Source organism: Crotalus tigris, unplaced genomic scaffold, assembly GCF_016545835.1.
Source record: "Crotalus tigris isolate CLP2741 ecotype Arizona unplaced genomic scaffold, ASM1654583v1 scf7180000020719.984301794:720406, whole genome shotgun sequence".
NCBI lineage: Eukaryota > Metazoa > Chordata > Lepidosauria > Squamata > Viperidae > Crotalus > Crotalus tigris.
In genome coordinates this window covers 320,505-342,582 of record NW_024098147.1, presented here as the reverse complement: position 1 = coordinate 342,582, position 22,078 = coordinate 320,505, and the positions used below count along the sequence as shown (strand labels likewise).

The 22,078-nt window shown below is 48.6% G+C and overlaps 1 protein-coding gene across 1 annotated transcript in view; it reads left to right on the top strand.

The window, feature by feature from the left end:
• Positions 1 to 402: 402 nt before the first annotated feature.
• The window catches only part of TGM2 (transglutaminase 2), a 68,512-nt gene continuing 46,836 nt past the window's right edge, over positions 403 to 22,078 (top strand). The window contains exons 1-3 of the mRNA XM_039368191.1: positions 403 to 558; positions 11,330 to 11,509; positions 20,863 to 21,105. Of these exons, the coding sequence (XP_039224125.1) occupies positions 549 to 558; positions 11,330 to 11,509; positions 20,863 to 21,105 (433 nt within the window). The 5' untranslated portion in view covers positions 403 to 548. The remainder of the gene's footprint in view (positions 559 to 11,329; positions 11,510 to 20,862; positions 21,106 to 22,078) is intronic.

Sequence of the window (22,078 nt, the reverse complement as noted above, 5' to 3'; positions counted from 1 at the left end):
CTTTGCACACAAGCACAGGGGCATCCCAAAACAACGTCAGGAGCGCTTCAAACGTCCCCTGTTCCCAGGGAGGCGCACACATGGGCTTTGTGCCAGCTGTGGGGTGGGATGGGGGGGGGGCAGCTCCAGTTCCCAGCCTTTGCTGCACCCAGGATCTGGCCCAGAAAAACCAGCTGGGTGGGGGGGCTCTTTCCCCAGGCAGAATCCAGAATCCCCCCCCCCCAGCCCGTTGCTCAGACGTCCCCTTCACCACCTACTCTGGTGCCTAATTTGGTGTTAATGCTCTTTTTTTCTTCTTTTTTTTTTAAAAAGGGTGCATTTAATTTTTTCCTGGAAACCGCCCTCCCCTGCCGTTTCTCTCACCCCCCCCCTCCCGGTCTCCTTTTCGTGATGACTGTGTGATCTACCCACCCACCCAGCCGAGGAGAGGGGAAGGGGATGGCTATAAAAGGGAGGGGGCTCCTGGCTCGGAGGCAAGCTCGCAGCGTCTTCGGCCGGCTCCGCGACTTAGCCAAGGCAGGCAGCGGCGGAGCGGAGCGGAAGGCACCATGGCAGAAGGTAAAACATTACACTAAAATAAATAAAAATAATCCCAAAGTCCTGGCCCAAGGCGGGGAGGGGGGGGCGTCTGGGCTTCCCCCTGATTTTCAACCCTCCAGGGGCAAAAGAAAAACTTTTCGAAAAGTTTTTTTTGTGGGGGGGGGGAAACTTGTTTGGAAAAGTTTTGCAACAAATAAAAAAAATACCTGGAGACTAAAACATACGCAGGAATTGGGTATGGCCAGTCTAGAAAAAAGAAGAAATAGGGGAGGACACGATAGCAATATTCCAGTATTTGAGGGGCTGCCACACAGAAGAGGAGGGGGTGAAACTATTCTCCAAAGCACCAGAGAGCAAGTCAAGAAACAGTGGAAACTGATCAAGGAGAGAAGCAACCTGGAACTAAGGAGAAATTTCCTAACGTTGAGAACAATTAACCAGTGGAACAACTGGCCTCTAGAAGTTGTGGGTGCTCCATCACTGGAGGTTTTTAAAAAGAGACTGGACGGTCCTGAGATGGTATATAGACTCTCCTGCTTGAGCAGGGGGCTGGACTAGAAGACCTCCAAGGTCCCTTCCAGCTCTAGTCTGGTTGAAACCTGTGTTCCTCTAACTTTGCCCCAGTCCAAAAGAGAAATGTTGTTAATGCATCTTCAAAGCACGGAGACGTTTTCTTTCGCGCTGCCCGTCGGGCAGAGCTGCCTCTTAAAGTTCTCTGGGTACCTTAAAGCTTTCTAACCTAACATTGAATGATTAGTGACGATTAAGGCAGGCTCCATTTAGAAAATGGTAGGAAATGAACTGCAAAAGAATCGGCCGCTTTGGGGGAGCACGAATGTCTAGCCAGGGTTGACGGCGTTCGAGATTTTTCTGCATGACACGAGTCTGTGTCATTTGTGCTTATAAGGAAAAAGAATATGTGACAGGGGACGAGGAGGATAAAGGAGGAATGTTTATTTTTATTCTGGTTTATTTGATTTATTTGATTTCTATCTAGCCACCTTGGCCAAGGACTCTGGGCGGCAAACGAGTCTTTGAACCCAGCTTGGAATATTTTTATTTTATTTATCCTGTTTGGAAACTGCTCGTCTTTTTCTCTCTCTCTCTCTCTCTCTCTTTCCCACCTATTCCCATAGGATTGCGGGAGACGTCGGTCGTAAAATGAAATATATATTTATTTTGCTATTTCCGGGCAGCCTGGCAAATCACGGGGCCTGCTATCTGGCCAGCAAAAAATGAAAAATGCACAGGTGGCCTTCACAAAAATGCAAAATTGCCTGGTTTAAATTCAAAACTGCGGGCCTGAACTTGCAGGATTTTAAGACGTAAATCACGACGGGTGGATTTAGTTATTTATTTAAGGGCTTTCGCAGGTGGTCCTCGACTTAACGACGGTTTGTTTAGTGACCGTTCAAAGTTATGAGGGCGCTGAAAAAAGGGACTTAGGAGCATTTTTTTCACACTTACGACCGTCGCAGCCTCCCCCGTGGTCACGTGATCAAATTGCTCGGCAACTGGCATGCACTAATAATAATAATAATAATAATAATAATAATAATAATAATGTTGGAAGGGACCTTGGAGGTCATCTAGTCCAACCCCCTGCTCAGGTTGCCCTGTCCCACGGTCACGTGATCCCCTGTTGTGACCTTCTCAGAAAGAAAATCCAGGGGGGAGCTGGGTTCACTTAACGACTGTGTACTAACTTAACAACGGCAGTGAATCTCTTAACAATTGTGGCAGGAAAGGGGCAAAACCGGCAGAACAACTGTCTCGTTTAGCAACAAAAATCGTGGTCGTAAGACGAGCACTTCTTGTGCCGAGCCTTCAGTTTGGGATTTTAGCCCCGTGCGCTTTGCAGATTCGTCCTCTTTTATTCTCCAAAGCACCAAAGATTTGATTTCCTTAAACCTGACTTTTTCTTCTTTTTTTATCAGATTTTATTCATTTTTCCCATACATACAATAATAATTCTTCAACCAACCTGCTGTCTTGAGTTTAACTGCGCTAATACATATTTAATTCCTAATCCTTTAATCTTTCCTCTAGCCATCGGTAAAATAAAGCCCAAGTTTGATAATATTCTGTTTCTTCTTTTTCTTTCAGTCTCGTAATCAATCTGTCCCATCTCTGCGTGCTCTAGTGTTTTTTTTTAATTATTTCTTCATCCGGTGGTATTCCTTCATTTTTCCAATATTGTGCAAATATTATTCTGGCCGCTGTTGTGATGTGTAAAATCAGATATAGGCTTTGTTTGTTAATCTTTTCTGCTACTGTGCCTAACAAAAAAAGTTCAGGGCCTTAAACTTGTCCATCAAAATGTTGTGCCAGGAAAGGTGGTAAAATGCAGCAAAACTCACTTAACAAGGGGAATGGAACGGAAATTTTGGGCTCAGCTTCGTTCATAAGTTAAAACAGGGCTTTTCAACCAGTGGGACGGGTACCACCTGTGGTACGTTGGCACCTGGCAGGTGGTACGCGAACATCCTAGAAAAGGGGTAGCAGGGAAGGTGAATGAGCTGAACTGGTGGCAGCACCGAACAAGCCTGAGCAAGAGACGGATGGAGCTGCAGGGCTGTCAGGGCTCAGTGGAAGCGCCAGGATCAGCTCCAGGCTCCAACTGGAGCTCGGCGCTGATCCTGGTGCTTCTGCTGAGCCCTGAAGAAGCACCAATCATCTGGAAAGCAGCACTGATCCTGGCGCTTCTGCTGAGCCCAGAAAAAGCACCAATCAGCTGGAGCTCGGCGCTGATCCTGGTACTTCTGCTGAGCCCTGAAGTAGCATCAATCAGCTGGACCTTGGCACTGATCTTGGTGCTTTTGCTGAGCCCTGAAGAAGCACCAATTATCTGGAAAGCAGCACTGATCCTGGCGCTTCTGCTGAGCCCAGAAAAAGCACCAATCAGCTGGAGCTCAGCACTGATCCTGGTACTTCTGCTGAGCCCTGAAGTAGCACCAATCAGCTGGAATGTTGCAGCCTCTCCAGGGTCTTATGATTTACATTCAGATGCTTGGCAACCGATTCATATTTAGGACGGTCACAGTGTCCCAGGGTCATGTGAAGTGACCAAAACCTGCTGCAACCACCCAGCAGACGGGGGAAATAAAAACCAAACACCCCACCCCTCCCCATCCCCCCACCAATCCTCAACAGAAATGCTCACAACAATGAAAACCTCAGACAGGAGGAAGAGCGCGGGTGGGTGGGCAGGCAGGTGTCTTGCTCAGCTATGGCTTGGGAGGCACATTTTTCAGTGCCGTTGTAACTTCGAACAGTCACTAAGCGAACTGTTGTAAGTCGAGGACTACCTGTACTTCATCAGTTTTTCCCTTTTGGGGGGGGGGTCATCAAGTTTTTGACCCCTTGCTAGGTGACTGATGGTACTCACATATTGCCATATCCTAAAAGTGGTACAATGGATGAAAAGGTTGAAAAGCCCTGACTTAAAGGACTACTGTTTATGGCGGCCCAACTCACTCGTGGTGACTCCAGGAGGCTTACAAGGCTAAAACCTCAACACAAAAAGCACAATAACCCGCAACAGCCCTGTAATAGACAGATTCCTTGGGATCCACCGCTGCTTTCCTTGCAACCTACTAACCTGATCCTTGCGTTGCACATCCGATCCTCGACAGGAGAAGCATCTGGGGAGGAAAAACCTTCCATAAATCTTTATTTTTTTGTAGCCATGACCCCTTTCTTTCTTTTTTTAATATATTTTATTAGATTTTATATGGGTAGGGAAAAAGATGGGGTCGGGGCGGGTACAGGGAAATTGGGATAAAGGGGACAGGGTGTGGATAACTACAGTAAATACGTAATTCAGCGAACAAGCTGTCGTCCGGGTCTTCATATTGAGTATTATTGTTTATATAATACTAGACATTTATAAGAATAAATCGGTCTAGTTACAACTGACATTCGGTAAAACAGTAATATTCCTTTAAATAATTAACATAGTTGATAGCATAACAACCATTTCCAATCATCAAGCTTAATACTTAATATAATAAAGCTCTAAAATCTCTTCTTATTCTAACGTGTTTCAACCCACTGATAAAAATTTTCCCCAGGTTTTATAGAAGATGGAATCCTCTTTCTCCTTCATCTCTAACATTAATCTGTCCATTTCTGCACAATTTAGGATTTTCAAAATTATAATCTGGTCTGATGGTAGGTTTTCATTTTTCCAAAATTGGGCGAATACTATTCTTGCAGCTGTCAATACATGTAATATTAAATAATCATTTTCTTTGCCTTTCAACCCCAGCCCAGAGCTGGCAGGCTTCTGGGCCTCCAAAAGTTCACGTATTTCTGCTCTCTCTTATTTCCCCAAAAACTTTTTTGGGGTGACCCACTGAAGCCCATTACAACTTGTTAGCGCGGTCAAAAAAAAAAAAAAAACCACAGCTGTTGCAACTCGGAGCGATTTGCTTCCTGGCGTGGATTCAGGCGTTTGGCTGGGTGACAAGGAGTAGGCTTGGGGGAATAATTTAAAAATAAAAATGGAAGAACGGAAACGCTCTGGGTGCATCTGTTCTATTTTGGGCCGCAGATCCAGCGAGGTGGAACTCCGAAATCTGGGCAGAAAATCATTTGCAGGAGCGTCTCTCCTCCCCAATCTGTTTGTGCCATCCGTCCAGCTCTTCTCCTGCCTGAAATAATTAGAGTTAGCCGTCGGTTAAGAGGCAGCCAAGCCCAAATTTACTCCTTTAGTCGTTTTTATAAATTGCCTTTTAGGAAGGGGGGAAAAAGAAAGAAAGACTCTGCGTGGTATAGACCAGGGGTCCCCAGCCTGTGGGCCGTGGGCCATGGCCATAGCCTGTTGGCCACTGGGCCGTGGCAATGGATGGCGAGTGAGCGCACCCTTCCACATACTAGTGTCATGCAGGCGCTAGCCCCCCATGAGTGCATACACATGGGCACTAGAGGCCCGTGTGTGCATGCGCGTGGGTGCTAACGGCCCATGGGTGCATACGCATGGGCGCTAGTGGCCCATGTCTGCACGCATGTGGCGCTAACAGCCTATATTTGCATGTGTGTAGGCGCTAGTAGCCTGTTTGTACATGTGTGTGGCCCCTGTGTGCATGCGTCTTCCACTAGGCGGTCCAGATGGAGGGAGGGAGGGAGGGAGGGAGAAGGAAGGAAGGAAGGAAGGAAGTAAAAGGGAGGGAGGGATGGAGGGAGGGAGGGAGAAGGAAGGAAGGAAGGAAGGAAGGAAGGAAGGAAGGAAGGAAGGAAGGAAGGAAGGAAGGGGGAGAGAGGGAGGGATGGAGGGAGGAAGGAAGGAAGGAAGGAAGGAAAAAAGGGAGAGAGGGAGGGATGGAGGGAGAAGGAAGGAAGGAAGGAAGGAAAAGGGAGAGAGGGAGGGATGGAGGGAGAAAGAAAGGAAGGAAGGAAGGAAAAGGGAGAGAGGGAGGGATGGAGGAAGGAAGGAAGGAAGGAAGGAAGGAAGGAAGGAAGGAAGGAAAAAAAGGGAGAGAGGGATGGAGGGAGAAAGGAAGGAAGAAAGGAAGGAAGGAAGGAAAGCCCCCCCCCACTTTCTTAGCTTCCTGGAAAGGGGTGAAAGCATAATAAAGGAAGGGAGGGAGGGAGGGAGGAGGGAAGAGAGGGAGGGAGGGAGGAAGACCCCCTCTTTCTTAGCTTCCTGGAAAGGGGTGAAACTGAAAGCCTAATGAAGGGAGGGAGGGAGGGAGGCCTGGGTCAGTGTTTCCTTCGTGCCAGCCTCCCCCCCCCCCCGCCAGTGTGCCCAGGAGGTGCCCGGAACGACTTTCCTTGCTTGCTAAGCAGGTTTCTAACCTAAACAACTGAATCATGAACAAACTGGAAAAAAAGTGTGGGATGGGAACGGGGGGGAGGTTACTGGGGAGGGGAGGAGGGGAGGGCGGGAACTCAGAATCAGCCTGTGCAGAGCAGCTGCCCCCTCCCCTTCAAATCCCCCCTCCCCACCTTGGAAGGTGACTTTGCCCCACAGTCTCCTGGGCCAAGGGAAGGGGGAGAGGGCAGCTGATTCCACGGCGCCAAGTGACCCACATCCACCTGCTCACCTGGCCGGGGGGGGTCTTTCAAAGGCCGGTCCTTTTTTAAGGATGCTTGGGGGTAGATCCCTTTCGACCAGATCTCCTTGCTGATTCGACCTATCGGAACCTCGGAAACCGCCGGTGATCCGTTTGGACAAAAGTCTAAAATGTTTCGGTGGGGGAAAAAAAAAATTCCACGCTCCAGGTCTGGAGGGGGTTGGGGTAATGAGCAACAGGGAACCGTGGGAAGGGGCTGATGGTTTGGGGAGCACCTGGGTAAAATGCAGGGAAGTGGGGAGAGGGGTAGGGTCTCCGTGGACATCATACAGGGGGCTCTTAAAGGTTTTTCTCGGGGGGGGGCAGGAACCCCAGGGAGACCCGGAGGTGATCATCTTTATCATTTTTCTGCAACTTAGATAGAAACTTTCCCAGTTTGGACAATCTAAAAGGGTGTTTTTCAACCTGGAGAACTTTCAGACGGGTGGACCGCAACTCCCAGAATTCCCCAGCCAGCCTTGCTGGCTGGGGAATTCTGGGAGTTGCGGTCCATCCGTCTTAAAGTTGCCCAGGTTGAGAAACATTGATCTAAACCAGGGCTCTTCCAACTTGGCCCTTTTATGACTGATAGACTTCAACTCCCAGAATTCCTCACCAGCTTCCATTTTGTTTGTTAGATTTAAGACAGGAATCTTCAAACTTTTATGACTGGTGGACTTCAACTCCCAGAATTCCTCAGCCAGGCACGCATGCCTGGCTGAGGAATTCTGGGAGTTGAAGTCCACCAGTCATGAAGTGGCTCAGTTTGGAGCCCTGGTTTAGGACTACATACCTATATTAGATTCTTTATGACGGGGAAAAAAGCAGAAATCTTTCCCTTGTTCTACATTTAGTGATAATTACCCTCTTCCATCCATGGAGCCACAAAGCAGCCAACAAAAATCTGAACTGGTCCTCTCTCTACTCTTTTTTTCCAGAATGTTCCTTCAATATTTCCTCAAAATACTCATACCTGCCTTATATATTCTATAGAACAGGGGTCTTCAAACCTGGCCCTTTTATGCCTGGGGGACTTCAACTCCCAGAATTCCTCAGCCAGGCACCCGTGCCTGGCTGAGGAATTCTGGGAGTTGAAGTCCACTAGTCATAAAAGGGCCAAGTTTGAAGACCCCTGATCTAAACAATCCCCATTTACATGGAACATAATCAGGGCATTCACCCAAATTACATTTACTCAGCTGTTGGCCTCTAAGGTTGTTCTTTTTCCTTCTTCTTTTTGTTCTCCAGCTGCGTTTTACAGCTTTTTAAAAATAAATATTTCAAATTAACAATGGAACACGCGCACAGATTGGAATTTGTACAGACCAGACTGCTCTCCGGGGCCACCCATTGTTTCTGGGCCAGACAAGCCAGATCCCAGAAGATTGAATAACAGAATAACAGAGGTGGGAAGGGACCTCGGAGGTCTTCTAGTCCAGCCCCCTGCTCAAGCCGAAAACTCTGTAGCGTTTCGGGCAAGCGGCTGTCCGGTCTCTTCTTAAAAACCTCCAGGGATGGAGCACCTGCAACTTCTGGTGGCCAGCTGTTCCACTGGTTAATTGTCCTCACTGTCAGGAAGTTACTCTTTAATTCCAGGTTGCTTCTCTCCTTGGTGAGTTTCCATCTGTTGCTTCTTGTCCAGCCTTCCGATGCTTTGGAGAAGAGGTGGACCCCCTCTTCTTTATGGCAGCCCCTCAAATATTGAAAGACTGCTATCATGTCCCCCCTAGTCCTTTTTTTCATTGAGTTAAACCTATCTAGTTTCCTTGGACATTCATCATACTATTGAGTCTTTATTGCTCTTCTCTGAACTCTTTTTAGGGACTCAAGCTACCTCCCATTCTTAGGACTGTTACTCATCCGAGCAGAATCCATGAATCAGACAGAAGGGTGGGTTCAAGGAGAGGCTATTTGTCTGGGACATTTGGGTTTGGGCTCCTACCCTCCTCAGGGGGTTAGACTAGATGACCTCCAGATCCCTTCCAGTTTTAGGGTCCTGATTCATCCACGACCCCATGTCTTAAAACGCAGGACAGAGGGAGAGAGAGAAGAGAGAAAAGAATGAGAGAAAGAGAGAGAAAGAGAGAAGAAGGATGAGGGAGGAACATGATAGCAGTGTTCCAGGGGTTGCCCCAAAGAAGAGGGAGTCAAGCTATTCTCCAAAGAAGAATGGCTTCTTCTTTGGAGAAGAAGACAAGAAGCAACGGATGGAAACTCATCAAGGAGAGAAGCAACCTGGAACTAAGGAGAAACTTCCTGACAGTCAGAACAATTAACCAGTGGAACAACCTGCCTCCAGAAGTTGTGGGTGCTCCATCACTGGAGGTTTTCAAGATTGGACAACAATTTGTTTGGAATGATATAAGGACTTTGCTTTGAGCAGGGGTTGGACTAGAAGACCTCCAAGGTCCCTTCCAAGTCTGTTCTTCTGTTCTGTTAGTTTAATGAAGAGAAGGACGAAGTGTGACTTGATAGCAGTCTTCAAGTATTTGAGGATCTGCCACAAAAATGAGGGGGGCTCCACCTCTTCTCCAAAGCGCCTGAAGGCAGGACAAGAAGCAACAGATGGAAACTAAACAAGGAGAGAAACAACCTAGAACTAAGGAGAAAATTCCTGACAGAACAATTAACCAGTGGAACTCCTTGCCTCCAGGAGCTGTGAATGCTCCAACACTGGACGTTTTTAAGAAGAGGCTGGACAGCCATTTGTCTGAAATGGTATAGGGTTTCCTGCCTGAGCAGGGGGTTGGACTAGATGACCTCCAACGTCCCTTCCAACTTTATTATTATTATTATTGTTGTTGTTGTTGTTAGAAAGGAAGAGAGGGAGAAAAAAGAGAGAGAGAAAAGAAAGAAAAAGGAAGAGAAAAAGAGAGAAAGGAAGAGAGGGAAAAAGAAAAAGGGAGAAAAAAGTGAAAGAAATAGAAAAAAGAGTATTTTATTCTATTCTGCATTCTATATTCTGTTCTATTCTGCATTCTATATTCTATTCTATTCTATTTTATTCTGCATTCTATATTCTATTCTATTCTATTCTATTCTATTCTTTCCAACCTATACTGGACTCCTCCCCTTTATACATCTTTCACAATCTGTCAGGGGTTAAATAGCAACGACACCTCATCTTATAAAACTCCTCTTTCAAATGATAATTCAGTGTAAATTTCAGTCCATCACTCCCCATATTCTCCCCTTGGTCAAGCATAAAGTTATTTCTGATTTTTTTGGCCCATTTAATCGAACGCTCTTGGACGTGTTTAACTTCCGTATTCCTTTTCCACGGCCATTTATACATCTCAGCGCTCACACCTTCGTCCCTAGTACATAAATCCAATTCAAAGTCGCTTTTTCTCATTCATTAACAAACGCAATTCTTCTCGTCCGGTTTAAATTTGTCAATTTGCTTGGGGCAAAATGCATGGATGGATACAGCCCTCTCTTTCCGGTTCTTCTCCAGTTTTTAATTTAGGTTAAAATGAATTTATTAATTGGTGGAACTGCTTGACCCCAGAAGTTGTGGGGGCTACATCACGGGAGGTCTCCAAGAAGAGACTGGACAGCCACTTGTCTGGGATGGTATCTCCAACCTTAAGGACTTGGAGACTTGTGGACTTCAACTCCCAGAATTCCCCAGCCAGCATAGATTTCTGGGAGTTGAAGTCCTCAAGTCTTAAAGTTCCAAGACTGGACACTGCTAGTATAGGGTTCCTTGCTTGAGAAGGGGGTTAGACTAGAAGACCTCCAAGGTCCCTTTCAGCTCTGTTATTCTCCTTGAGTGCAAGTCAATAAATCCACATTGGTCAACCCAGTTTGTGTCATTACAATTTCTCCTCTAAGGAAAGCTTCCACGGGTGACAACGATAAAGAAATAGGAGGAGTCCATCTTACTTTATATCTCTTCCAAACTCTCATTACGACAAGCCAAACAAAATGATTTTGAAAATCTATATTCACCTTTGAGTTTTGTCGTTCCATAAAGAGCCGTGCCACTAAACTGGCCTCGGTTTGTGTACAGGCCGTCCTTGACTTATGACAAACAGAATAACAACAGAGTTGGAAGGGACCTTGGAGGTCTTCTAGTCCAACCCCCGGCTCAGGTAGGAAACCCTATATGATTATGGTCGTATGCCGTGACGCTTGTAAAACAAGTCACCACATGACCAGACTCCAATTTTATAACCTTTTTTGTGGCAGTTATAAAATAATGGACATTAAGTCCATTGTTCACTATGGGGCATTTTTTGACGGAAACTGGAAATATAAACGCCAATTTCTGGGAGAAATATTGTAACTCAAACGTAAAACAAAAAAGTTTAATAATAATAAAACCTACCATGCAGCTGCAGGATACTGTAAACAGATGCAGATACAGTTTTTAGCTTCCTTAAGTGCTTAATAATAATAATAGTAATAATAATAGTAAAGTTGGAAGGGACCTTGGAGGTCATCTAGTCCAACCCCCTGCTCAGGCAGGAAACCCTATACCATTTCAGACCAATGGCTTCTGGGGAGTCCGTCGCAACTTCAAACCGTCGCTAAGCAGGCTGTCGTAGGTTGAGGATTACCGTTATCACACCCAGCGAAGTCCTCATGCAATAGGAGATGCCTCAGCTGGTGATCTAAAGGTTTTCCAGCCTCTTACTTTTTTTTTGCAAGGGAAGGAAAGATAAAAGTCCTGCCAGGAGAAAAAGAAATAAATACATCTGATTTTTTTTTCTTCTTGGTTCTTGCAGATCTTCAGTTAGAGACCTGGGATCTGAAATGCGAGGAGAACAACCAGGATCACAAGACCTCCGAAATGGGCTCCCATCGGCTCGTTGTACGCCGAGGACAGCCCTTCCGGATCACCCTGCACTTCGCAGGCAGAGCGTACCATGAAGGCGTGGACAGGCTCACCTTCATCGCAGAGACAGGTGAGACAGGAGGTGGGATGGATCACGACTCCCATCACCCACAGCTGGCCCTTGCAGATAGGGGTATGACCTGACACACACCTTGCAGGGATAGGCAAACAGGCCCACCGGAAATGTGTTGGATCGCGTTGCGTAGGTGGGTGTTTCTCAACCTCGGCCAACCTTGGAACATGTGTGGACTTCAACTCCCAGAATCCCCCAGCCAGCATCGCTTTATTGATGGATGGCAAATTTGGGGGTTTTTTTTTGACGAAAACTTATTATTTCTGACCGAAGCCCCCCCCCAACCCTCCTGTTGTGGACAGTGGAGCCACTTAATGACTGTCATGTTCACTTAACACTGCCGTATTCATTTAAGAACCATCACATTCACTTAATGGCGGCTGTCTTCTCTTAATAACCACCACTCTATCTCCTGGGTGCCTCAACGGCCGCATGACATAGGATGGAAAGTCCAGGTTTCTTGACGGTCGTAAGCTGAGGACTGCCTAGGACCCTATTCCTGAGTCTCCCCCATTTCTTTTCAGAGAAAATTTTATTTAGTAGATTTTTTTATTATTATTATGTTAAGGTTTTTAAAAATTGTTTTAATTTGAGAACCGTCAGGCGCCCAGAGTCACTTGCTTGAGTTGGGTGGCTAAAGAAATTCAACAAATGCCTACATAAAAATCAATAAATAAAATGCACGTTCAAAGTAAGCTTCCTCACCAAACGGCCTGGAGCCCTGTAGAAATTGCAAATGAATGAATGAATGAATGAATCCACTTTCATATGCAACCTCCCCACCAAATAGCCTGGAATCCTGTAGAAATTGAATAGATAAAAAATAAAAAATAAATATTATACCATATTTATTATGATGCAATAAATATACTGCATCCAGTTTTGGTCACCACGATGTAAAAAAGACGTTGAGACTCTGCAAAGAGTGCAGAGAAGAGCAACAAAGATGATTAGGGGACTGGAGGCTAAAACATATAAGGAACGGTTGCTAGAATTGGGTATGTCCAGTTTAATGAAGAGAAGGACGAGGGGGGACATGATAGCAATGTTCCAATATCTCAGGGGCTGCCCCAAAGAAGAGGGAGTCAAGCTATTCTCCAAAGCCCCTGAAGGCAGGACAAAAAGCAATGGATGAAAACTGATCAAGGAGAGAAGCAACCTGGAATTAAGGAGAAACTTCCTAACAGTGAGGACAATTGACTAGTGGAACCACTTGTCTCCAGAAGTTGTAGATGCTTTACCACTGGAGGCTTTTGACAACAGACTGGACAGCCCCTTGTCTGGAATGATATAAGGTTCCCTACCTTGGAAACAGGGTTGGACTAGAATAGAATACAATAACAGAGTTGGAAGGGACCTTATAGGTCATCTAGTCCAACCCCCTGCCCAAGCAGGAGAGCCTACACCATTTCTGACAGATGGCCATCCAGTCTCTTCTTGAAAGCCTCCAATGATGAAGCTCCCACAACATCTGAAGGCAACTTCTGTCCCATTGCTTGATTGTTCTCACTGTCAGAAGATTTCTCCTTATTCGCAGGTTGAATCTCTCCTTGATCAATTTACATCCATCGTTCCTTGTCTGGCCTTCAGGTGCTTTGGAAAAGAGCTGGACATCCTCCTCTCTGTGACAGCCCCTCAAATATTGGAAGGCTGCCATCCTGTCACCCCTGGTCCTTCTTTTCTCTAGACTGGACATACCCAATTCCCGCAACCGTTCTTCATAGTGTTTTTGTTGTTAATTGCAAAGTCATGTCCGATCCATCGCAACCCCATGGACCACATTCCTCCAGGCCTTCCTGTCCTCTACCATCTTCTGGAGTCCATTGAAGCTCACACCTCCTGCTTCAGGGACTCCCTCCAGCCCTTTCCTTCTCTGTCGTCCCCTTCTTCTCTTGCCCTCCATCTTTCCCAGCATTAGGCCCTTCTCCAGGGAGTCCTTCCTTCTCATTAGGTGGATGGATGGATGGATAGATATAGATAAATAGGTAGGTAGGTAGGTAGGTAGATAGGTAGATAGATAGATAGATAGATAGATAGATAGATAGATAGATAGACAGACAGACAGACAGACAGATAGATAGATGTTGTTAGTTGTGAAGTCGTGTCCGATCCATCACAACCCCCTGGACCACATTCCTCCAGGCCTTCCTGTCCTCCACCATCTTCTGGAGTACGTTGAAGCTCACTCCCACTGCTTCAGGGACTCCCTCCAGCTACCTCCTTCTCTGTCGTCCCCTTCTTCTCTTGCCCTCCGTCTTTCCCAGCATCAAGCTCTTCTCCAGTGAGTCCTTCCTTCTCACTAGGTGGATGGATGGATGAATGGATGGATAGATATAGATAAATAGGTAGGTAGGTAGGTAGGTAGGTAGGTAGGTAGGTAGATAGATAGATAGATAGACAGACAGACAGACAGACAGACAGACAGATAGATGTTGTTAGTTGCGAAGTCGTGTCCGATCCATCGCGACCCCCTGGACCACATTCCTCCAGCCTTCCTGTCCTCTACCATCTTCTGGAGTCCATTGAAGCTCAGGCCTCCTGCTTCAAGGACTCCATCCAGCCCCCTCCTTCTCTGTCGTCCCCTTCTTCTCTTGCCCTCCATCTTTCCCAGCATTAGGCCCTTCTCCAGTGAGTCCTTCCTTCTCACTAGGTGGCCAAAGAACTTGAGTTTCCACTTCAGGATCCGGCCTTCTAAAGAGCAGTCGGGGTGGATCTCCTCCAGGACTGACCGGTTGGATCGCCTTGCAGTCCAGGGGACTCACAGGAGTCTTCTCCAGCACCAGAATTCAAAGGCCTCCATTCTTTGGCGCTCAGCCTTTCTTAGGGTCTGATAGTAGACCTCTGTTATCCTGTTAAATAAATACATAACATTTACTTTCAGAGGAAACCTCCCTACGGAACATCCGAAGCTCTGTCGGGTGTTCACAGCCTGAATCCCCACATTCCTCAATGGGGTGGGAAGGGAGGAGGAAGGCTGCGGAGTGGGGAGGGCTGGGGGGGTCCACGTTGTCCTTGGCGCAGGTTTTATCTCTTCCATCCAGGCAGCCTGTGGGCAGAGAAGGGTTGGAGGCAGTGAAACAAAGGCAGGAAGTTGTGGGATTGTCCTTTCCCACAGTGTTTACTCCGTTGTGTTCCCAAACAAAGTGGTCACTGTGTTGGCCCTCCCTGGGGGACCAGGCCAGGGACGACCCCAAAGCCAGACCCTTTGATCTGCTGGCCCCCTTGGAAAAATCTCCCGGTGCTGGGAAGCTGCCCCTAGCCCCAAAGGGGAGGGGGGATTCTGCAGCAGCTTGCTCTGTGCCAGGAGAGGGTGAGCTTTTGTGCCCACCAAAGACAGGCACTGCCGGGTCTTCACTCCCCAAGTCAGCCACTGCTGGAGCTGAGCCAATAAAGGAGAATATTTGGAGCTCAGGGCTGACATGGGGGGTCCAGGCATGACAGGAAAGGAGCTGGTTGGCTTTCTTGCAGACGTTTCATGATCCACGTTCAGTTACATCATCAGTGCTACAAGGGAGGGGAGTTTGCAGAGAGGAGGAGGAGGAGGAGGAGGAGGAGGAGGAGGAGGAGGAGGAGGAGGAGGAGGAAGACTGTGGGGTCCTTGGTGCTCTCTGAGCTTGGGTGTTTCCTTGTGGATGTTTCATGGCCCAACTAGGGAACATCATCAGTGCTAGAAGGGAGAGGGGTTTGCAGAGAATAGTAGTAGTAGTAGTAGTAGTAGTAGTAGTAGTAGTAGTAGTAGTAGTAGTAGGACTGTAGGGAGCCTGGTGGTTTTCTTGCAGATATTTAATGACCCTGCTAGAGAACATTATCAAGGCTAGAGGAAATGGGGTTTGTGGAGAGGAAGAGGAGGAGGAGGAGGGAAAGAAAGAGAAAAAAGGGAAGGAAGGAAGGAAGGAAGGAAGGAAGGAAAGAAAGAAAGAAAGAAAGAAAGAAAGAAAGAAAGAAAGAAAGAAAGAAAGAAAGAAAGAAAGAAGGGCTGTGGGGTCTTTGGTGCTCTCTGAGTTGGTTGTTTTCTTGCAGACGTTTCATGACCCAACTAGGGAACATCATCAGTGCTAGATGAGTGTGTGGAGGAGGAGGAGGAGGAGGAGGAGGACTGTAGGGAGCCTGGTGGTTCTCTTGCAGATATTTCATGACCCAACTAGGGAACATCATCAGTGCTAGAAGGGAGTGGGGTGTGCAGAGAGGAAAAGGAGAGGAAGAGGAGGAGGAGGAGGAGGAACTGTGGCGTCCTTGGTGCTCTCTAAGCTTGGGTCTTTCCTTGCGGACGTTTCATGACCCAAACTAGGTAACGGCATCAAACCTCAAATATCAAACGTATACAAGAAAACACCCAAGCTCAAGGTCCCCACATGAAGGAAGATCTCCTGCTTGAGTAGGGGGTGGGTGTAGAAGACCTCCCACTTCCCTTCCAACTCTGTTGTTCTGCTATTCTGCATTCCTTCCCTCCCTCCTTCCCTCCCTGGCTGGGGTCCTTCTCCATTCTCAAAACCAAGATTGCAATTTGATGGCCAAACGATGTTCGGGGCCTCTTGTGAATCTGTTTCCACCCAGAGGTTAGCCTTGAACAAGTCCTCAGCAGCTTGGGGTGATTCCTCTTTGAAGTCATAGACAGGAATGTCTGCACTGGGAGGGGAGGTTAAAAAAGTCATGAAAATCAGCAATACAGAAACCAGCAGTAGAACATAGATTAACAGAGATGGAAGGGACCTTGGAGGTCATCTAGTCCAACCTCCTGCTCAGGGAGGAAACCCTATACCATTTCGGACAAATGGCCGTCCAGTCTCTTCTTAAAAACTTCCAGTGTTGGAGCATTCACCGCTTCTGGAGGCAGGTAGTTCCACTGGTTAATTGTTCTCACTGTCAGGAAGTTTCTCCTTAGTTCCAGGTTGCTTCTCTCCTTGATGAGTTTCCATCCGTTGCTTCTTGTCCTGCCTTCAGGGGCTTTGGAGAATAAGTTGACCCTCCCATCTTTATAGGAGCTCCTCAAATATTGGAACACTACTATATAGATACATAACAGAAGTAGACTTAATCAACAATAGCTTCCATCTGGATTATACGTCACACAGTAAGGCAAAGATAAACATTCAGGGTAGAATTTGTAAAGTTTATACTTGCATGGCAAAAGGATTGGAGAGCAAAGAACGGGCAAGTCAGACGTGAAATATTTAACAGAATAACAGAATTGGAAGGGACCTTGGAGGTCATCTAGTCCAACCCCCTGCTCAGGCAGGAGACCATTTCGGACAAATGGCCATCCAATCTCTTCTTAAAAACTTCCAGTGTTGGAGCATTCACCATTTCTTGGGGCAGGCGGTTCCACTGGTTAATTGTTCTCCCTGTCAGGAAGTTTCTCCTTAGTTCTAGGTTGCTTCTCTCCCTGATTTAGTTTCCATCCGTTGCTTCTTGTCCTGCCTTCAGGCGCTTTGGAGAATAGCTTGACTCCCCTTTTATCTGTGGCAGCCCCCCAAATATTGGAAGACTGCTATCATGTCACTCCTGGTCCTTCTTTTCACTAAACTACATATACCTGGTTCCTGCAACAGTTCATTATATGTGATATCTATATTATACTTAGGGATATTTTTCTCTTCTTTTTTAAGTAGAGCAGAGATTTTATCCCAAAGGTGCTTTTTTTCCAAAAGGCAGCTGCAATTTCTTGTGTGTGTTTCCTTTTCTTTGAAAATATTTCTTATTCAAGAAGCTTCTTCAGAACTGGATGAGAAGTGAAACATTTTCAAAGAAAAATAACACCAAGAAAGTCCAGTTGCCTTTTGGAAAAAAAAAAAATCACATTTGGGACAACCCTGACTTGGATGATTGAGTGTCTCCAGAGATTTTGCTACCAAGCTCAAAAAATGTTTATATTTCTTGTTTTGATATCCAGGTACCTTTCGTAGCATATCTTTGTCATGTTCTATTAAGCATTAATTGCCAAACATCAGTCATTAAGCTTGGGAGATGCATGATGGGTGGACTTTAACCCCCAGAAGGTAAGGAATTCTGGGAGTTGAAGTCCACCCATCTTAGCTAGCTGGGACACGCTGGGAGTTGTTGCCCACCCATCTTAGCTAGCTGGAGCATCCTGGGAGTTGAAGTCCACCCGTCTTAGCTAGCTGGGGATCCTGGGAGTTGAAGTCCACCCATCTTAGCTAGCTGGAGCATCCTGGGAGTTGAAGTCCACCCGTCTTAGCTAGCTGGAGCATCCTGGGAGTTGAAGTCCACCCGTCTTAGCTAGCTGGGGATCCTGGGAGTTGAAGTCCACCCGTCTTAGCTAGCTGGAGCATCCTGGGAGTTGGTCCACCCATCTTAGCTAGCTGGAGCATCCTGGGAGTTGGTCCACCCATCTTAGCTAGCTGGAGCATCCTGGGAGTTGAAGTCCACCCGTCTTAGCTAGCTGGAGCATCCTGGGAGTTGAAGTCCACCCGTCTTAGCTAGCTGTGGATCCTGGGAGTTGAGGTCCGCCCATCATAGCTAGCTGGGGATCCTGGGAGTTGAGATCCACCCATCATAGCTAGCTGGAGCATCCTGGGAGTTGTTGCCCATCCATCTTAGCTAGCTGGGGATCCTGGAAGTTGAAGGCCACCCATTTTAACTGACTGAGCAATTCTGGGAGTTGAAGTCCACCCATCCATAGAAACTGGTTTTAAATCCAAATTTTAAAAAGGGAAGTCAAGAGAGCAGCTCCCCCTCCCCCTTGCAAGGAAAGGGGCATTGAGAATATATCGGGGCTGTGCCGTGCCATCTACAGACCCTGGTGGATTGTGACCAACGTCCTGTAATTGACGGAGAGATTTGGGGATTTGGGTTGTGGGCAAGAGGAGACCCCCAACTCTGCTTGGCCAAAAGGTGACCCTGACTTCCATCCCTCCCGCTCTCTCTCCCCCCCCCCCAGCAAGGGGCACCCTGCCAGCTCCTGGACCTGGATGAAAAGGGTCTCTGTCTGTGCGGAAGGCAGAGTCATCATCGTCGGGGTCCTGGCAGGCAAACCTGAAGGAGGGTCTGTCCTGCAGCCTCCCCCCCCACCCCCATCTGTCCTGGCCTCTCGGCACAAAGAGCCGGTGTTGCTGGCATGGGGGGGGGGAGGTAGAGGCTGGGCTGGGCAGCTAGGAGTTGGCAGACCCGTCCTAGGAAGTGACACCTCCCCCCCTTCTTTGCAAGAATGAATGGACCCTTGTCCGGAGGGGAAGGGCAGGTATTCGTGTGCCCCGTGTCTCGTCCCTTGGGGGGGGGGCTGCTGAGTCAGCGCTTGGCCAAGCGGGGGGGGGGGGGGGCCAGACGGCTTCTCAGACTGCCAGTGGCCAGCTGGAGGGGGAGGCAAACACACCCCTCCCTCGAGGCTGCTGTGTGTTTTCACCCACGGCCTCTGATTGAAAGACGCCCATCCTTCTGCCAAATGGGCAGGAGGGCAAGCGGGCAGCCTGTCCTGGCAGTGGGCAGAGGGAGGGAGGAAAAGGGAGGGAGGGAGGGGAGGGAAGGAAAGAAGGAGGGAAGGAGATGGGAGGGGAGGGGAGAAAGAGAAGGAAAGGAGAAAGAAGGAGAAAGGGAAGGAAAGGAAAGGAAAGGAAAAGTCAGGAAAGGAAAGGAAGAGGAAGGATAGAGAGAGAGGGAAGGTGGGAAGGAAGGAAAAGGAAGGAGGGAAGGAAAGGAAGGGAAGGAAAGGAAAGGAAAGGAAAGGAAAGAGGGAAGGAGGGAGAGATGCCAATGGAAGTTTACAGCCAGGGTGGGGCAGGTGCTCCGCTTGCTTGACTATCAGCCCAGCCTTTATGAGATGCCAACAGAGCTTGTGGTAAAGAAGCCTAATCTTCAGGGGGGGGGGGACTGTAGATGTTCTGGATGAGATGAGGAGACAGAGAGAGAGAGAGAGAGAGAGAGAGAGAGAGAGAGAGAGAGAGAGAGAGAGAGAAACACACCTGCACACCTATTGGCCAATGAGCTCCCCTCCTCACCAGGGGTTTGCAGTGGCCACCCAGAACCCCCCCCCCTGCTTTCCCGGGGGGGGGGAGCTCCCAACAGCCAGGCAGCCCTTGGCAGGAGAGCGTGGGGGGGGGGGAAGCTTGCCAGCCCCCTGGCACCTGGGCACGGCCCCAAAAGCTTGCCAGGAGCTGCCCCGGGCAGTGGGGGGGGGAGCCGAAGAGCCGGGCAAGGCAAGGACTGGGCTTAAGGTGTTTGGGGACCCAAGATAGGTTGACCTCTCCTCTCCTTGGGGGGGGGGTCTCCTTGCTGGCCGGGGAATTCTGGGAGTTGAAGTTCGCCCATCTTCCGGTGATCAAGTTTGAGACAGACTGATCTAGACTGCGGAGCAATCTGTAGAAAAAGAGAGAGTTTGCCGGCAGCTGATGCCAAGTCTTCCTTGTGGGACACCTTTTCCCCTTGTGCCATTAGCAGCTTCCTGAAAGGACACATACACACACAGAGAGAGACACACAGACACAGACACACACACACACACACACACCAGCACCACAAGGGGCGGGCCCTGAAACTCCCATGAGACCTTGGAAGGATAGATGAACTCACCTGTCCCCTTCTTCTCTCTCTCTCCCCTACCCTCCTTCATTCCTTTCTTCCCTTCCTTCCTTCCTTCAATCCTCCCTCTTTGTTAATCCCTTCCTTCCTTCTTCTCTCTTTCCCTCCCTCCCTCCCTTCCTCCCTCCCCCTCTCCCCCTTTTCCTGTCAATCCATTCCTTCCTCCCTTCTTCCCTCTCTCCCTCCCTTCCTCCCTCTCTCCCTCTCTCCTTCCTCCCTTCTTCCCTCCCTCCCTCCTTCCCTTCCTCCCTCTCTCCCTCTCTCCCTCTGTCAATCCTTTCCTTCCTCCCTTCTTCCCTCCCTCCCTCCTTCCCTTCCTCCCTCTCTCCCTCTTTCCCTATGTCGATCCTTTTCTTTTGTCATTCTTCCCTTCCTCTCTCCTTCCCTTCCTCCCTCTTTCCCTCTGTCAATCCCTTCCTCCCTCCCTTCCTCCCTCTCTCCTTCTTTTCCTTGTCAATCCTTTCCTTCCTCCCTCCCTCCCTCCTTCCCTTCCTCCCTCTCTCCCTCTTTCCCTATGTCGATCCTTTCCTTTCGTCATTCTTCCCTTCCTCTCTCCTTCCCTTCCTCCCTCTTTCCCTCTGTCAATCCCTTCCTCCCTCCCTTCCTCCCTCTCTCCTTCTCTCCCTCTGTCAATCCTTTCCTTCCTCCCTCCCTCCTTCCCTTCCTCCCTTCCTCCCTCTCTCCCTCTTTCCCTCTGTCGATCCTTTCCTTCCTCCATTCTTCCCTTCCTCTCACCTTCCCTTCCTCCCTCTTTCCCTCTGTCAATCCCTTTCCTTCCTCCCTCCTTCCCTCCCTCCCTCCCTCCCTCCCTTCCGCAGGACCTTGCCCCATCGAGACCTCCGGCACCCGGGCCCCCTTCCCTCTCTCCTGCTCCCTGGAGGGACCGTCCTGGAGTTCGGCCGTGGAGCAGCAGGAGGGCCTCTCTCTCTCCGTCGCCATCGCCTCCCCTCCGGACGCCCGCATCGGCCGCTACCGCCTGGTGCTGGACGCCTCCACCCAGTATCAGGGCTCCAGCTTCCCCCTGGGCGAATTCGTCCTGCTCTTCAACCCCTGGTGTCCAGGTAAGGCCCCTCCCCGCCCAGGGAGCAACCAGCGAGGTCGCCTTCTTCCAAACTAGATCCCTTCCAGCACCGTCTGCCCAGAGGATCAGGTGAGGTTCTCCTGCGTGGAAGATCCGACCCATCTTGAGGGATCCACCTTGGAGAAGGATCTTCCTACGCCAGTGTTTCCCAAACTTGACAATTTTAAGGCATGAGGACTTCAACTCCCAGAATTCCACAGCCAGCAACGCTGGCTGTGGAATTCTGGGAGTTGAAGTCCACATGCCTTAAAATTGTCAAGTTTGGGAAACATTGTGACCTACGCTGACTAGCAGCAACTTCCCAGGGCTTCGGAGATGATTCTCCTAACTCCTTCCTGATGTTCAGGTGCACGCAGTCCTCAACGTACGTCCGCAACGGACCCCGCGATTTCCATTGCTAAGCAACACCGTTGTGGCGTGGGTTTTGCCCCAGCGGACAATTTTCCTTGCCACACTTTACAAAGCGAATCGCTGTGATTGTCAAGTTGGTGACGCGGTTGTTAAATGACTCTGCTGCCCCATTGTCCGAAGGTCGCAAAAGCGGATCGCGTAACCCCCGGGGGGGAGGCTGTGACCGTCATAAATAGGAGTCAGTTGCCGTTTCAGCGGTCGTAAATGTGAAAAACAATCGTGTCATTTTTTTTTCAATGATGTGGTGACTTTGAACAGTCACTAAACCAGTGGTTCTCCACCTGTGGGTCGGGACCCCATTTGGGGTCGACCGACCATTTTATGGGGGTCGCCAAACAATGCAGTTCGCCATTTCCCCCCCCCCCTTTTCCTTAGCTGTGCTACTCCCTTTTATTCTATGGGCTTTTGAAAGCCAATAGAATAGACTCTCTTGAATAGAGTCTAATTCTATTGGCTTTCAAAAGCCAATAGGAATGGTCCAAGCTGTCTCTGCCCTGCTGAGCCCGCCAAAAGTCCCATTCTGCAAACAGTGCTGCACCAGT